Raw genomic sequence first — 19,099 nt, forward strand, 5'->3', positions numbered from 1 at the left:
GGACCTAAAACACCTACAGTTCAATCAATCAGCTCCAACTAAAACACCTACAGTTCAATCAATCAGCTCCAACTAAAACACCTACAGTTCAATCAATCAGCTCCAACGCCATTCTCCTGTCAATTGGACTGTAAACAATAACCGCGGCGCACGAAGCTGAAGTCTCTACAGCGGAAACCCTGAAATATGTCCCAGTCTTAATCCCAGAGTCCCAGAGTCATAATAGTCGTCAGACTAATAGACTTGCAGACTGATAGACTTGCAGACGGGCTGTTTGAGTATACGAGGGATCAGCCGAGCAGCATTTTGGTAAACAAACCGCGTCACTGGGTGGCAATGGCAATGGAACCCTATGGAGCCCAAGTGGCGCGAGGCTTGAATGTCTGACTCTAGCCAGTTAACTCTGTTTACATTTTTAAAAAGCGACAGTTCACAACTTTAACACGACATGCATATACATCAAACTCTTGAGCTACTTCTGCTCTCACTCAGAATGTCAAAATATAAGCGATGTGATGTATAGTTTTTGAGATATTAACATTTGTTTGGCACAACTCATACTAGTTCTGCCGCGGGGTTCCGCATTTCTGGGTGGCAAGTGACGTCACGCTGATTCGTCCTATTTCTGAGACTGCTGATTTCCTGGGATTTTCACACACACAACAAGTTTACACAGAATGGTGTAAAAACCACAACCGTGGTGAGCAGAGGCATCTCAGAATGCCGATTTGGTTAGGTTGCATATTCCATAAATGAACATGCCGTAACTGACATGCAATACTAGTACTACCATCACTATCACCCACAATCCCACCTGAAAATCGACTATCATTTTCTAACCTGCCAGGCTAATTTCAAGAAGTTTCAAGCACTTTCTTTTCAGCATTTTTCAAATCTTGAAAACAGCAGACTAAAATGCCACTTACCCGTACACTGTAGGAGACGCCGGTGGTGCTGACCACGTTGTCGGAGTGCAGCCAGCCACGGGTGGGCTTGTTGACGAAAGAGCCATGGCGCGTCCACTCATCTCCTCCCAGCTGCCCTCCTTCCACCCGTGCCCGCCTGGACGCCCCTCCCAGCCGGTTCATGTCCTGCAGAGGGGGTCGAGGAGGGGGAGAAGGAGCCGTTAGAGGGGGAGCGGGGTGGTGAGGGGGAGGGGAGGAGCTGGAGCTGCTCCTTTCGTCCCCAGAGGACTCGACGGGGGCCCGAGGCTGCTGCTGCTGAGGCCTGCTCGAGGCCTTGAGTCCTGGGAGGAGAGTGGCGGAGACACCCAGGCGAAGGGCTCCCATCCTGGGGAAGAAGGAGCAAAGAGTGGTGGGGCTGTTCTCGGCCGGGCGAGGGGAAGAGGGGGGCAAGATAGGTGTGAGCGAAGAGGAGGAGAGAGAGGAAGGTAAGCCGGGGGAGGGAGTGAGGGGCGTGGCAGGCGTGGAAGGAGGCAGGGAGGATGGATTGGAGTTTGTCTCCTCAGTTGAACTCAGCGATTGGCTCTGAAAGTGCGTGTACTTAGTAGTACTAGTTGGAGTGTACTTCGTTTTTGGGACGGGCTCCATGGTCAAATTCAGCAGGGTCAGTTTCTATAGCCACGCAAGTCCACACAGGCTCTAGTGATTCATTCCAAAGTCTTTGTCTCAGTATTCAAAGTTCCTCTTGAAAAGGACACGCAGCCATCCTTCTGTCACCCTCAGTCAGGCCCACGTCCATCTGTCTGCTTGTCATGTCCTCCACTCATTAGACCAAACCGCTTGAAAAACGCCTCCATCCACGATGACAGCAGCACGAGGAAAGAAACGCCTTCATCCACGATGACAGCAGCACGAGGAAAGGAGGAGAGGTGCAATGGAGTGTCCCAGTGAATGGCAGGAAACACATGGAAAGAGTTTGTATTTAGTGCACCAGAGCAGATCATGTTGCCGTCAGTTCACGTTTAATCTGCCTCAATTATGTTCATTGTGTTCGACTGATGATGAGGAAATGTTTTCTTCATCTCATCTGGCCGTAGTGTTTTTTTGCCATCATGTAAAACAATCTGTGTGAATATGTGGGCCCAGCTTCATACTGGAGCCTCTCAGTGTGGCGGGCCGGTCCACCAGCTGTCACAAGCACCATGGAGAATCAACACAAGTGATTGTCTCTCAACAGCACCACGCATGTGTGCGTTACTGCATTGAGGGCTGCCATCTTGTGTGTGTTGTGTGTGTGTGTGTGTGTGTGTGTGTGTGTGTGCATGTGTCTAGTGAGTATAGACCTTTCTTGCCCACACTGGTTCTGAGCTGATGTGTATGCGTGTGTGGGTTGGTGTGCGACTGTGCGCACGTGCGTGTACGTGTGTAGCAGCTTCTCTCCTGACACCCATAAAAATCCTATTAGCAGCCGACGAGGGTATCACGAGGGGGCTGCCTGCACTGCACGCACTAACGCAGCAGCAACACACACGCACACACACACACACACAACACACACACTTGCACCGCTCCAACCCGGCGAGCACCTGCGCGCAGCTGAACGAAGCCCGGCACCGCTAAAGAAGAGAGGAGGCTTACTGATGTATGGCTAGTCTCCAACTCCCGGTGGCAACGCGCCTTCTTCTTCAACACCTCCTTTTCAAGCTCACTCTATTTGCAACTCTTTCAGCGACTTCCTCTTTCACTCCCTCTCTCTCTTCCTCCAAATGGTCTCGTGTCCTCCTCGCTGAAAAGCCCTCGCTCTCTCCCTCTCCGTCTCGCCGTTCTCTTCCCTCCTCCTCCAGATCACTTCTGGCTGCACTGCCTCCGTCCCCTTGTCGGCACCCCTGTCTCCCTTGTCCCTGTCTCCTCTCTTCTCCTGGAAGCCCTCTCTCTTCCTCCACACGATGTACTCCGCCAGCCGCTGTCTCTCCAGCGCCTCCGCCCTCTCCCTCTCCACCACTTCCTCTCTCCTCTTCCAGATGATCTCTCCCTCCCCCTCTCCCCCTCCCTCGTATGCTTTCCCGTTCTCCAGGCTGCCCTGTTTAACAGTCCCTCTGTCTAATGTATGAATGGTCAAGTCCTGTCTTTCTGCCTCACTCACAAGATGAGTGACGGCTACAGGTTAGGCAGGCGTGTTCACCTATTTAGACACCGGTAGAAAAGGGGAGAAAAAGACTTAAGCCCGGCCCGGGTAGAGTCAGGCCCGTTCCTGACTGAGGTTCTTGATTATGGCTAAGAACGAGCGAGGCTGCCCTGGTTCAAGTGTGTTGTTTAAAAAGGGCCACCTGGGCTCAAATGTGTTTCATGATGGAGCACCATTAGATTGGAGAAGGTCGAGTCTGAGATGTTGTCTACGTCTACGGTGCAGCGACACACACACACTGCAGTAGCACGGCAGTGATGTAACACTGGAGAATGTAGGTCATTGGCTGAGGACGACTACCGGTAATGACGGCAATGAGACCTGATTGGTCCAGTTTGAACTCCGAACCCAGGGTTCCCTGAATGGTGCCGGAGGCTCTTGGAGCTGAATGTGAACTCACTCACCCGGCCAGAAAGGCTCAATTAAAACTGTTCTGCTGATGTCTCTATCCAACATGTGTTCTCTCCCTATTGCTTTATTACTGCCACACAAACTGTCCAGTTCAAATAACAAGCCTGGATTATAGTCAGTTACCTGAGAGAAGAGCATTGACACAGCCGCATATATGGACAAGCCAACTACTATCCAATCCACTTCCTCCCTTATCTAAGGCCGGGCTTAACAGTAGTGTGCAGGTTAGCTCTCAGCTCTATTACTGTGTAGACGCCAAAGAACATGTCGTCTTCTGCATAGTCCAACCTAGAAGACAAATAGTATCTTTACGTTAACAGTCTCTTGCAAGCCAAAGTCCCCCAAGTCAAACAGTCTGCAATGGTTTCTCCTCAGTGGGAGGCACGGCTACACCTACACTTCCGTAACTAGCTAGCTAGCTGGCTGGCCCAACACCTCAGTGTTGTTCAGGCACTTGTCATCACACTCTCGTGACCTTTACTCTCTTGGGACAGAACGATTTGACACCTCGCCCGGCCCTCTTACACAAGGTTGCACATTTGGCATCAACGTTTCAGTTTTCAGTTTTTTTTCCCCCACACACATTTCAGAAGTAGTGAACTGTGTCTGAAGTACAGAACGCCAGCTTGGTGGGTGCTGGACGCATGGCAAAGGAACAGTCGCCTGCACCAGTCTAGCATCACACAGAGGGATTTTCTAGTGAGTCTAACTAGTCATCCATCTGGTCTTGGCCCACGGAGCAGCACAGAGAATCCAGTCACACTCACACGCTGCCAGACAGGCTGGGATGGCCTCCAGATAGCTGTAAAGAAGTATGGCTAGAGACGTACAAAAGACACGCCATATTGAACAACCATGCAGAGCAAACAGAGAAAAGTCTGTTCAACTTCTAATCTAAAAATAAGTCCAGAGAGAAGATTAGCACTTATGAAACAGGCAGAAATCCAAAATGATTGGACCTCTGAAAGCTGACAGTTGAAGACTGTCAGAACAAATACTCGAGGAGCAGTTAGCGGTTAACCCTCGACCTGCCCGACGGCTTTAGTGCACAGAACACAGTGTAGGTCAGGTGAGTGCAGAGGAGATGACCCTCTAGACGTGGAGAGAAATCCTGAGTCACCTACACACAGACAATGATGAGTGATATGTACAAGTGAAAGCAGAGGAATACTCTGATCTGTCCACTCATTTCTTCAATGGCAATGGCATCAATTTGACTCCTGCAGGTGGTAGTTGCTGACGGTGAGGGCAGACGAGGATACGCTGCCTGGCACAAGACAAAGAAAGGGGGGGGGGGGGGGGATGGGGGAGACAGGTGACCTGAAATAACTCCGCTTCTGTGAGACCGCCGAGCTCCGAATAGACAAACACCGTCTAATACATTAAAAAAAACAGTCCAAAACCACTCACAATATGGTCTAGTCCAGCCTACTGCTTCTTATCTACTAAATACACACAATCACCTAATGGTACAGCACCAATTTTAAAAGAGAAGGAATGGACAAAGAACTTTACCTCTTGCTCCGTCTGCGGCGGCTGCCGGTTGCTATGGCAACAGACATTAAAAGAGATGCCTGCAGAGGAGATATATATACGGAGAAGTCCTGACAGACAATGGCAGAAATCTTCAGACAAAGAGATAACTGCTTGGTTAACTCACATGGCAGCAGTGGCTGGCTGTAGCACAGCCTCCACACAGAGCGTTTTCCAACCAACAAGGGGAAAACCGACACACTCCGAGAGAGAGAGAGATCAATAGGCTTCGGGAAATGATCAAAGTTTGGCTCGAGTCGCGCCAGCTATAAAGCCCGATCAATGTTGACATCCCCACGTCGGCTGCATGCACCGCCTCCAACTAGGAGATGTGAAACCGTATATTTCAGATAATAATACTCACTTCAATAATAACAAAAACAATTACAAAACTGCACCAACGATTCATTACCAGCTAAAGGACGATGCTGATGTTTAGAAAACTTGCATAAAAAACAACCTGAATATTCTGTACAGCAGCTAACAACAAAGGTTATGATTGTATAACATCCTGCAGAGCAGGTCTTATGTCCATAGAGAATAGAAAAAAAATAAGATCACAAACAGATAAATTTTATATTTACAAAAACAATGTATTTCTGATTGTTCTGAATGAAGTGAGTCTAGTCAATTCCCTAGGAGGTCCTTCTTTGTTTTGTGACAAAACATAGATAGTTCCTTTTTTGGTTTAAAAAGCATAAAGTTGATAATCCATGGTGGTCCATCTAAAGCTGGGCTCCATATTCACATGAGAACCATATTCATGGTAAACAGCCACAGACTGTCGGGTCGTTCCTCCAATCCTTCCTCTCTCTGCCTCTCCCTCTGTCCACTCCCTGAAAAACCTGCTTCTCCTCTGATCCGCTCTTCACAAAGTCACTGCTGGCAGCTTCTCTCCATCTATCCTCTCCTCCGTTTGGCTGCCTCCTCTTCTCTTCACTTCACTTCCCTCCTCCCCCCCCCCTCTCTCTCTCTCTCTCTCTCTCTCTCTCAGCAGACGGTGAGATGGCAGAGCTGTGGGGTCGGACAACGCCACTCCTTCATTGTGCTCCTCTTCTCCTCTCACGTCCACTTTCCGTACACCTCTGCCTGTGTTAGACGGACGAGCATGCTGTCTGTCCTCCCCTCCTCCCAGTCTCTCTCTCTCTCTCCGTGTCTCTTCCTCTCACACATGCGGCTGCTGCCTCTGCCCTCGCTGCCTCCTTTTCTCCCATCCTGCCTCCTTCTTCCTGTTTCCTCTCCCCTTCCCCCCTCCTCTCTGCAGCCTCAAGCACTTAGCAGTGTACATGTGCATGTATGCACAGCGAGATGCCGCTGCGCTCACATTAATGCACACACTCTGAGGGGAAGACGGAGATGCGGAAGGGAGGGGCAGGGAGTTGTTTTGGGTGAAGGGGTGGGCTCAGTCCACGAGGGTTATCCGAGGTTTTTGTGTTTTTGGGTGAAGGGGTGGGCTCAGTCCACGAGGGTTATCCGAGGTTTTGGGGTTTTTGGGTGAAGGGGTGGGCTCAGTCCACGAGGGTTATCCGAGGTTTTTATGTTTTTGGGTGAAGGGGTGGGCTCAGTCCACGAGGGTTATCTGAGGTTTTTATGTTTTTGGGTGAAGGGGTGGGCTCAGTCCACGAGGGTTATCTGAGGTTTTGGGGTTTTTGGGTGAAGGGGTGGGCTCAGTCCACGAGGGTTATCTGAGGTTTTGGGGTTTTTGGGTGAAGGGGTGGGCTCAGTCCACGAGGGTTATCTGAGGTTTTTGTGTTTTTGGGTGAAGGGGTGGGCTCAGTCCACGAGGGTTATCTGAGGTTTTGGGGTTTTTGTGTGAAGGGGTGGGCTCAGTCCACAAGCGTTATCCGAGGTTTTTGTGTTTTTGGGTAAAAACAGGTGGATGGAAACCCGATTTGTGATTTATGGCTTTTCCAGATGAAAGAGAGATCACTTTTTCAAATTCAGTGTTTACATGTTACATGTACATATTATCATAGAAACTTGTTTTTTTACAGATCATATTCACAAATGTAAATATTTGTTATCGGCCGGTGTTGGTACTGGATGTGGTTGGCCTGACAGATCTGTTCAGGGTCCTGCAACTACAGATAACATCACGACCCAATATGAGTGGCTGCAGTGGCCAAACAGTGATGTTAGCTAGATTTTTGTCCACATTAGCAAGCAACCTGATGATCTAACATTGATGTTAGACACATTTATAACATTGATCATGTTAGCTTGGCCACCATTGACTGTATTAGTTGCTATAGGTTTACGTTTGCTTGCTTGCTAACGAATGAAATTGCTAGCCTGCGAGCTAGCCGATTTACCAGCCAGATCAACCCTGGGAAATGTAACTGTGTTTGGCCACAATAAACGCCTGGTTGGAGTCTAAAGTGATGGCTGGGACTTGTGGTATTGTGGTTTTAGTTGGTTAGTTAGCTTGCCATTCAATTACATTGTTTAGCTTTAGCTAACAAGCTAAACTCATATGGTCTATGGCTACGCTACTGGTGTTGTCGGACATTTGAGCACGTTAATACATTAAAATACAAATCATATACACACATTTAATCATCCTAAATACACTGGTATTATGCACACAAGCATTATATAGAATACCATAGGCTGATTTAAATGTGTGTGTGAAAGTAGATGTGTTATTAGTGTACATTACCATTTTAAGCTCTCACATTTGTTTAAAAAAATCAAGGCTCATGTTCATGGGAAATGCTCCTGTACACTTGAATCCTGATGACTGAATGTTTGTATGATTCATATTTTGTATGTATTAATGTGCCCAAATGTCCGGTAACATCAGTAGCTATTAACTTCTTAGCTCAATCTAAAGCTGTCAGACATTTTTGGCATGGCATGAGCCAACGTGCCCCACGTCCAGCCAATCACAATGCGTGAAGTCGTGATGTCATCTGTAGTCGCGGGACCCCAAACATATCTGGCAGACCGAACACATCCGGTAGCTACACCATAACAGAACACATCCGGTACCTACACCATAACAGAACACATCCGGTACCTACACCATAACAGAACACATCCGGTACCTACACCATAACAGAACACATCCGGTAGCTACACCATAACAGAACACATCCGGTAGCTACACCATAACAGAACACATCCGGTAGCTACACCATAACAGAACACATTCGGTACCTACAGACCAAACACATCCGGTACCTACACCATAACAGAACACATCCGGTAGCTACACCATAACAGAACACATCCGGTACCTACAGACCAAACACATCTGGTACCTACACCATAACAGAACACATCCGGTACCTACACCATAACAGAACACATCCGGTACCTACAGACCAAACACATCCGGTACCTACACCATAACAGCAGCAACGTTCACTTCATATCGCTTCTCGCTACTATTGGCTAACATTTTCATATTGGTGCATTTGCATCCCTAGTTTTTGTGTGAAGGGGTGGGCTCAGTCCACGAGGGTTATTCAAGGTTTTTGTGTTTTTGTGTGAAGGGGTGGGCTCAGTCCACGAGGGTTATTCAAGGCTCCTCCCTTATTCATCTTTAGTAACCTGAGAAACGGGGTGACAGAGGGACAGAGGGGGAGGATGGAGACAGAGGGAAGGAGACCCCCCCCCCTCCCCTCCCTCTGGGTTGGAGTCTGATGTGAGGGCATTGTGAATAACCTTGATGAAAGTGAACAAGTAAAACAACAAAGAAAGACTGGCATTCACATAATTAAAGAATTCTGCTGTTACTACAGTATGTCTCTGGAGCTCTCTGAGGGGAAAGGACAGGTTATTAACAGACAAAGCAACAACTCAAAAGATTGTGTCGAGCAGCAGACATAAAGCAGAGATCTGAGAGATGCGTCCCGACATTCAGGAGCATAATCTGATGAGAAGGCAGTGTTGCAGAAGCCAGAGTGAGCCACCCATAGAGAGCCAGAGGAACCCAGCAGACTGGATAGTAACTAAGAAGAAGTCCTCAAATGACACCCCGTGTGTGTGTGTGTGTGTGTGTGTGTGTGTGTGTGTGTGTGTGTGTGTGTGTGTGTGTGGCATGCCTGCAGTTCTGCCTGTGACCACCAACGCCACCATCAGACTCCACGAGGGATGCAAAAGATCAAAATGAGAAAGCGACAAGAGAACTGCAGGGGGTCATTCAAGGCGATGTCCGTCACCACACACCACGGCGTTACAGAGTGATACTACTGACTGGTTGTTACAGAGTGATACTACTGACTGGTGCCTATAGAGCCTACACCAGGGGTCTTCACACACAGCTGCCACGGAGGGCCGAGCCAAATCTCTGCACCACGTGATTTTGAGTCTTTGGTTGGAGCCAAAACCGGCACACACGTGGCTCTCCGTGGCGCATGGATGAAACCCCCTGAGCTACACCACCATGCCCGTGAAACACATGAGCTACACCATGCCCGTGAAACACATGAGCTACACCATGCCCGTGAAACACATGAGCTACACCATGCCCGTGAAACACATGAGCTACACAATAGACCATATTCACAGAGCGGCCATCTTGGAATGACGTCACCCACTGGTTGGGAAGGCAACGAGACTCTCATCCAAAACCTTGTCTGAACATCGAGCAGTGGACCAAAAGTTTGAGTTCTGTCACACCAATTTCGTTTGATCACATCGATAAATGGGCAGATGAATGTGAATGTGAATGAATGTGTACAGGATTTTTTTAAAAGGGCTACAGCAACTTGATCGAATCTTATATCCACGATATTCAAGGAAGCGCAGCCGACGCTGTGGAGCAGTTGAACCCAAAACAATCTGGGAACCCATCGGTTAAACAAACAAAAAATATATATTTTTTGCTATACGCTGAAGATGGTCAGTTTTGACTACACACCGGTCACGTTCACTTCATTTTGATCGGGTAAAGCGCAGCATGCGTGCGAGGGCTGTTACACCCCTTTTGACAGAGCCTGCCGACAGATTTTCGATGCAAGTCGAAAGTCTGTCTCGAGAGATTCAACCCGAAATGACACAGCCGAAGAAGGCGTTTGAGCTTAACACATTGAGTGCCAGCGACGCCATATGGCGTCATTAGAAATTTACCGTAGGCTGCCAGCGACGCCAAATGGCATCAGTAACTCCAAATTGTTTTTTTGACGGGGGGGTGTCGATCTAAGCTTCTTACATCGCCTCTTACAATATTGTAGCTATTGGAGGTCTATAACCTATTTTACAAACCCATTAGGTGGCGACAGCACTCTCCTGATAAGAGAAAGTGGAGCCAAACACACAGAAGAAGTCGCTGGGGAAAAAGGAAATCGCATCGCATCCGTCCGTATGCATCGACATGCATGAAGCCAAACGCCAGCTGTGCCCGCAGCAGCTGCATCCGCTGTCACAACTGAGCACCTCCGTGTCTGCTGCGACAGCACATTCGCATAATCAGCCTTATTATTCTCAACTCGAAGCATGGGAGCCCGTGACAAACACATGCGGAACCAAAAAGCTGGATGTCGCGCACCATTCACTGTGTGTGCACAGCAAACTCAGCAGAGAGCCAACAGACACACCCAGGAGGAGGCGTGTGCAGTTGAGAGGGGGGGGGGGGGGGGGGGCACGCAGAGCATGCAGAGCAGCATACACTTCACCCAGACAGACCCAGACATCAGAAAATTAGCTTCAGAGTCAGTGATGTGCTTGAAATGTTTAATTTCACAAAAGGCTCATTATCTCAGCTCGTAGAAAAAAAGGGCTGTTTTTGGTTCAATCAAGCTATCTTCTCCGGCTCATAACTAAAGAACGGAAAATGGGATCAATAAACTTTTTTTTGCAGGTGATAGAAGAGAGTCTCATCGTTATTTGTGCGTGTTCAGTGTTTACATAGTAATTATTAAAGAAATTATATGACTGTTTTAAAATGCATTGCGGCCTATGTGGCACAGCAAGCAACCTTTTGCCCAAGGGCCGTGGCACTCAAAGTGTTAAATTTAGGCACTGGCATGTGAATACATGTGAAACGACGCAATATTTGGGAATACCATGGCACCCAAATCTTGGATAACAATATTGTGTCGGAGGTGACACCTCTGATAACTTTAGTAGCGCTAACATTGACGCTAGCGTTAGCACCTTCGCTAGCTAGGTTAGCATGACAGTGGTGCGGGCTCCACGCGACATACACGTTATCAATCACAATAAAACGGTACCCACCTCCGACACAATATTGTTATGCAAGATTTCAGTGCCATCATGGTATTCCCAAATATTGTGTCGTTTCCAATACCAAGCCCTAATTCACATGCCAGTGCCTATGTTTAAGATCAAACACAGCCTTCTTCGGCTGTCATTTCGAGTTCAACTGCTCCACAGTGCCGCATGTATCAGTTCAGTGCTCAGTGGTGCGAGGGTGTACTGCAATTTAGACCATCAGCTGCGCTTCCTTGAATATTGCGCATATAAGATTTGATCAAGTTGCTGTAGTCCTTTTTTTTAAAATCCTGTACACATTCATCTGCCCATTTATCGATGTGATCAAACGAAATTGGTGTGACAGAACTCAAACTTTTGGTCTACCGTTCCATGCTCAGACAAGGTTTTGGATGAGAGTCTCGTTGCCTTCCCAACCAGCGGGTGTCGTCATTCCAAGATGGCCATGCTGTGAATATGGTCTATGCCCGTGAAACTACACCATGCCCGTGAAACACATGACACACTGTGACTTGGGAATAATAGGAAGAGCTTCTCATGCTCTTTTAAAACGTTTAAAGATAACTCACGAACAATCATATTCTTGTTGTGGAACACTGTCCTTTTATTGAGAGCAATAAAAAGACCAGGTTTACAATAATCCACTCAAATCATAAATAACACGGTAATTGTATTATTAAAAAAACTAAATCACATTCACAATATGCATCAAAAATAATTGGGATAATTATTTTTGCCATAATCATGCAGCCCCCCTAAATTTATAAGGCATTCGAAAAAAGACCAATTTTCAATGGTCCTGCGATAGGCCAAATTATTATATTATTATGATTGTTCTATTCATTAATCAATTTCTGTTCATGCCATGATTACACATACTGATTATGTATGTGAGGTGAGTCTTGCCCCTGTGCCACTGTGTGTTTTGGATTTCGGTGTGTGTATCATCTGAACTTCTTACCACATATTCCATTGGGCAACACTGGCTGTCTGACAGTCTGTAACCCTAAAAACACCAAACTGCACATCAGCACACTGTACACACACACACACAAATCAATGAGCCAATCACAGTATGCTTTCAGCCGCTCGACTCCCAGCATGCTTTGCTCCCAGGATCAGCTGTGGGGAGTGTCACGGGACCTCCTTGACATGACCAATCCAGTTGATCAAGCAGACAGAAACACACAACACTTGACACAAGACAGAGAGAGACAGAGGGGGGGGGGGTGATAGAGAAAGTGAAAAAGAGAGCGAGCGGATGGAGAGATTGAGAGAGTGCAAGAGGGAGAAAGAGAAGGATCCAGTGTGCGTGTTGAAACACACACACACTTTGGAATGAAAGGAATTGAGTGAAGGGACTGCGTATGTAGGATGTTTCTGTCTCGGCTTGTCCAGCACAAGTTGTGGAGCGCGCCGCAGCCCTTCAGCAGCATCATCAGCAGCAGACGGGAGAAAGCTCGTGGAAGCTGGCGACGCATATCGGACAAAACAGAGAGCTCTGGATCTAATGCACACGCCGCAGGGTCACATCTGCTGATGTCTGCTCTTATACTGTGTGTGTGTGTGTGTGTGTGTGTGTGTGTGTGTGTGTGTGTGTGTGTGTGTGTGTGTGTGTGTGTGTGTGTGTGTGTGTGGCACGCATGCATGTGTGTGTGTGTGTGTGTGTGTGTGTGTGTGTGTGTGTGTGTAACCTGATTTGACCACCCTAACCCACTCACATACACTATACACACAAAAACGAAAACAAGAAAAAAAACGTGTACTGTAGATGAGTGACCTTTCCCCTACTGGACTACTGGCAGCGTGCTGAAGGCTGTCTGACATCAGCTGTCTGACATCAGCTGTCTAACACCAGTTCACATTATGGAGACAAGGATAACGCTGAGGAAGATGATGACTACAGACTGAACTGAAAGCGTTTGAGAATTTACGATAGTCAAGAAGGCACACACACACACACACGTACACACTCTCTCTCACACACACACACACACACACACACACACACACACACACACACACACACACACACACACACACACACACGTACACACAGATAGACAGACCGCCACAACAAGACAATCAAATCATTCTCAGAGAGACTATGTATGTCTATGTAACGTGGTGGGACAGGTCTAGAAATAGGCAAATAATTGGATTCAGAGTCAAATCAATGCGATTAGCAGGTGATAGTGAACATTAGATTAGCCAGGCATTCAGCGGCAGGCTGCTCTGCCTGCTTAGATTAGCCAGGCATTCAGTGGCAGGCTGCTCTGCCTGTTTAACTGCTCACCACACACACAGCAAGCATGTGAGCTGGCTATTTCGGGTCCCCCCCCCTCTCCCCGTCTCTATCTCCCTCCATCATCCTTCTCTCTCTCTCTCTCTCTCTCTCTCTCTCTCTCTCTAATGATCTTATTTATCATAGAGTGTGTTCGTGTTGCGTCTTCACTTTCCCAGTCTGCTCTCCCAGTCGTTTGGTCACAGAGAGATGAGCAGTAACACCGCACACAGCACCAAAATGGAAAGTTTCACTCAGGTAAGTGAAAAAGTTCACGGATCACCAGTTACAGAACTCTTACCAGTCTTGATCATTCGGGTGTTAAGGATAAGTTCACCCCAAAATGGAAATTCAGTCCTTATCTACTCACCCCCATGCCGATGGAAGGACTTGGCATCTCAGGGCTTGTGGAGACTTGGATTACGTCAGGTGAGCAGTAGGGGGGCTTTCCCCCCCTGTTTTTTGTTTTGTTGTTGTTTTTGTTTACGTTTGAAAGTCGGTCACCATCCACTTCAATTGTTGAGGAGATTTCTGCACAGGTGTTTTGCTGTGAAACTCCACGAATGTTTGGTGGACTAAAAAAACGTCACCCGTCCTTTCATCAGCATGAGGGTGAGTAGATGACTGAATTTTCATTTTTGGGTGAACTTATCCTTTAACACCTCAATGATCAAGACTGGTAAGAGTTCTGTAGCTGATGAGTTAACTTTTTCAGAGTATTCACCTTATGTTCAGACGCGGGGGGGGGGAATTATTACGGGTCGTGTTAACACTTCCATCGGTCACGGCGCGAAATATAAAAGAACGTTGAGGAAGAGAGTTGTTTTTGTAGCGGACAGTACAGGGGGTAAAACAAAGAACGTAGCCTATTACTTTGAGCTCGGTACACAGCAAGCAAGCAGAGTATCCACTGTTAGCCAGGTCAGATAACGTTATCATCGACAATGACGAGCACTTTCTTGTAAAACATACCTGGACTCCAACAAAGAAAGCTTCAGATAGTTTTCTCTCCTCCGAGCGCTCGAGCCATTTTCTATAAGACCGGCAGACGTTAACGTAATTCCCTGGAATGCGAGAATTAACGAGCCAGTTACATGGCGTTGCATTCTTATACATTGCCATTTGCTTTTATTTGGTATGTTACATACAATTGGCTAAATTATTAGTTAATTCAGAGTTCGATGATATTGGAGCAGCGCAGCCATTTTCTTATTCTTTTTTTGCCGGAAGTCGTCACACGACCACACAACCGGGTCAAATGGGCGTGGCTACATAAGGTGAATACTACGAGAAGTACGTCCCGTTCCGTCGCCCCAAGATCAGCATACTGAGACTGGAGGACAAGTGAGAGAGCGTGACAGCCAGAACATCTCTTCAGGGAAACACCAGGAAGTGAGATGTAGTCCGGACATGATATTTACCTGACCCAAATCTGACCCTGCTTGGCAGAGGGACCCGTTCGACCTCGCAGCGCACCACACACACACACACACACACACACACACACACACACACACACACACACACACACACACACACACACACACACACACACACACACACACACACAACAGGATCTAGGGGGGGGGCTGGCATGCTAAAGTACAGTAGGTGACCTGTGAAAATGTCTGCATGTGGGGACCAAATGACCATGATAAAGACATTTTCCAAGTCTGGAATCAATTAGAAGAACATTATACAACTTATTATTAGGTCAGGCCTAAATATATACTAAATACATAAATAACACATGATACTACGATTCTGGTGGTGTGTTAAGTACTCCAAAGTAATGATCTCATGTCTCATTTTTGAAGTCATGGGTGATTGTGGTTCACAGAACGTCACACTAGCATATCCTGCGTATAACAACGCGGGAGGAAACAGCTTAGACTCGGTCCCATTCTGTAGAAACAGACGGACAACCACACGCTACGACCTAGAAAACAAACTCCCACCTTTGTTTCCAACACACACACACGCACGCACGCACACACACACACACAGAAACACACACACACACACACACACACACACACACACACACACACACACACACACACACACACACACACACACACAAAGACAGACAGAAACACACACCCACACAGACAGACACAGACACAAAATGTCATTATGTTCTTCATGTTGATGTGGGCAAAATGATGTCGTCTTGACATGTTTACAGCAGCTGAGTGAGTGAGTACCTTGCTGCTGTGTTTTATCAATAGCAAAGTTTCAAATATTACACTGCTACTTACTTGCACTGATTCAATAAAGACTATGAACAACAACTATAGGACTCACATGCCACTAATAATTACAAATATCAAAGCTTATTTCGGGCATGAATGTGTGTGTGTGTGTGTGTGTGTGTGTGTGTGTGTGTGTGTGTGTGTGTGTGCATGCGTGACGTGCACCTGTCAGTCCGGCTGTAACAATCCCAGGTGTCCCGCTCCCCATCACTCAGCACTAAAGCGTTCACTGCTGACTGATACGGCTTGAGTTGGACTGGACAGATCCAATTTTAATCGGGTGGCGTGTGATGGAGCTGCTCTTTGATCGACAGCTTGTTTCTTGGACTGCCTGATTTAATACGCCTGGCCTGGCCTGCCTGTTGGAGCTTTTGTCCTCGCGCGCGCGTGTGTGTGTGTGTGTGTGTGTGTGTGTGTGTACACACACGTGCGTGCATGTGTGTCTTGTTTGTCTGGGCCCTGGCCTGACGTGTCTGAATCTGCCATTTCCCCTTTTTTCTACCAGTTTAGATGAGGGCCCCTCCTCTTCATCAGCGGAGATAACTTCACCATGTACTATCAGTGTCAGAGGCTGCTGGTCTGAGGAGTGTGGCTGACCCTGATAAGAGAAGTCAGCCCACTGCTTTAAGGGCCCTCAATCATCTCACGTGCCCTTGAGTCTGCTTCCATCAGTCTGGCTGTCCTTCACTCTCTCGCTGTGAACTTCCATTCTGTCACGGTGACCCTGTCTCATCACATCTATGTGTGTTTCACTGATGGGCCAACCTGTCTCTCCATGCATAGCCCTAACATAGGTTCATCAATATATAACCATAATGTGTATGGCCTGTGTGTGTGTGTGTGTGTGTGTGTGTGTGTGTGTGTGTGTGTGTGTGTGTGTGTGTGTGTGTGCGCGCGTGCACGTGCGTAAAAGATTTGACTGTGCAAGTGCTGATAAACTCTATCTTGTGCTACTGACAGCTCCAACTTGGCTGACTGACACTACCACAAACAAATCTTTTTGTTTTTGTTTATTTATTGCTTAAAATACTCTTGATTCAAGAATATCCCTGTCTAATGGATGGTCAGAAGGCACTTTAAAAAGATGTTTTAGTGATCTATCACTCTTAAGAAGAATGTGTCGCTTTCACACATTATGTATGTGTCTTCTTTAGGACTACGCATGCGTTCGGCTACTTTGTTACTTCTTAACCCAAGACATGTAGGCTTATGTGTTACAATGTGTTACAATGTATGTGTATGTATATGGGTTACAATGTATTGTCATTATCTTGTGTAGTCCCAAATAACACACACAGAGGTGTTAAAAATGACATCCTTGCTGAGTGTGTATTCTCTATTCAAAAGTTGATGTCTCATTGCCTGGTTGCTTCATTAACGTGTTGCTCAACTCAACAGTTGCTGAAACTTCGAAGCGAAAAACTCGTTTGACAGCGCGATTAAGACTAGAGCAGTCGGAACATTATAGCAGTCTGAATAATATGTGCATATTTAAGCCCTCAGTCAGACATGTGTGTCATATAGTAACCCGATAGGCTGCACTGTGTCGCCCTAACACGAGCAGACAACTGTACACAGGCAGAACAATGCTTCCCATAAAGATAGTGCGTGACCTATTTCCTGGAAGTTTCTCAACGGCTGCTGCTAGAGATCAACTGAAACCCTGCGGATAACGTTAGGTTGTGCACAGACAGACACACAGCATGCAGCAGTGTAGAGATCCCAGTCCCAACCATGCCCCAAAAAGTGTGGTCAACTTTGACGAACAACTTACCAGCACTCTTCCTCCCTTCCCTTCCCTTGCGTCGCCCCTCCTTTCCACCAAGCTGTAAGTACACAAACTTCAGCTCGGTTTCACCTAAGGACGCAAGTGTCGATGGTTTTGTCCGCCGCAGAGTTTCCTTACAGTGTTCATTAACTTCATAAGAAATGGGTCTAAACTTCTCTTCTTCTTTCCTCTCTCTTCCCTTCCCTGCCTCCTCCCCCTGCCACCCCCTCCACGGTCACTAGAAGCCACTTCCGCGAATGGCAACGTCATCTGGCCGCTGCTGTGTGCAGTGCATAGTGTGTGTGTGTGTGTGTGTGTGTGTGTGTGTGTGTGTGTGTGTGTGTGTGTGTGTGTGTGTGTGTGTGTGTGTGTGTGTGTGTGTGTGTGTGTGTGTGTGTGTGTGTGTGTGTGTGTGTGTGTGTGTGTGTGTGTGGGAGGGGGGGTCAGAGACCCTGGGCACAGACCCCGGATTGCGCAAAAGTAGAAATTCACAGATTGAATGCAAGCCAATTGTCCTATCAACAGTCTATAAATAAATAAATAAATAAATAAATAAATAAATAAATAAATAAATAAATAAATACATAAATAAATAAATAAATAAATAAATAAATACATAAATAAATAAATAACAATAGACCAAATACAAATATATATATTTTAATATATTTAAAATAATTTAATATATTTCCTCTCTATCACTGTAGGCTACCATTTCTTTTAATATTCCCACAGGGAATTACTAAAGTATAGTGACCGGCTTCTTTACTATAATGGTGTATTGTTATAACATTCCTATAGTCAGTATGCGTGGTAGCCGACTTACTGGTAATAGTTATCATACTTTATGGTATTACTTCAATCTCAGTTTCTATTGTGCTGCATGTGTTTATTTTTAAATGTCACTATTATCACCAATGGTTATTTTTCACACACACACACACACACACACACACACACACACACACACACACACACACACACACACACACACACACACACATACACACACACACACACACACACACACACACACACACACACACACACACACACAATGGTATTTAGTATTGTGTAGATTCATTTGAAAGGGTTCATTCACTTGAAATAGTTTAATTTAATTTAATTGATTTACATGTAGCCTATGAGGTGGAATGGTGCTGGACCCCCAGTCGGTGTTTCTTTGTAGGTCTGTGTGTGTGTGTGTGTGTGTGTGTGTGTGTGTGTGTGTCACACACAAAGTAGTTACTTTTTATACCGTATACCGTTCTCCTTTCTTGTGAATATTTTTTTTATTTAAAACAAAAAGGACACAAGACACAACCCCAACAACAGAAAACACATGCCACAACAACAATAACAGCGAAAGGGTGGCACACAACTAACAATAGCTTGTTTTCAGGTGACGTCACGTCAAGGGGCGAGACCATTGGCCATTTGCTTGTTTGCAAACTACGTGATCATGCTGGAGGGCAACCAGCAGCAGGCTACATAGGAAAGCACTAGCAAAATCAGACAAGTTGCTGGAAAAATCGCTTCTCTTCATTGTATATGGATCATATATCCATACAGTATATCCTG

At 46.6% G+C, this 19,099-nt stretch overlaps 1 protein-coding gene across 2 annotated transcripts in view; it reads right to left on the minus strand.

Annotated features, from left to right (window-relative positions):
- shc1 (SHC (Src homology 2 domain containing) transforming protein 1) overlaps positions 1-17,692 on the minus strand; it is a gene marked incomplete at its 5' end in the record, with an annotated part of 43,011 nt that extends 25,319 nt beyond the window's left edge. The window contains 2 exons of one of the 2 annotated variants that reach the window (XM_083639978.1): positions 927-1,091; positions 17,525-17,692. In XM_083639978.1, coding sequence (XP_083496104.1) covers positions 927-1,088 — 162 coding nt within the window. Of the gene's footprint in view, positions 1-926; positions 1,551-17,524 lie in introns of those variants that run through there. The other variant, XM_083639977.1, reaches the window with a different exon arrangement.
- Positions 17,693-19,099: the final 1,407 nt, after the last annotated feature.

The sequence above is a fragment of the Poromitra crassiceps genome (assembly GCF_964638095.1).
Source record: "Poromitra crassiceps genome assembly, chromosome: 1".
Lineage (NCBI taxonomy): Eukaryota > Metazoa > Chordata > Actinopteri > Beryciformes > Melamphaidae > Poromitra > Poromitra crassiceps.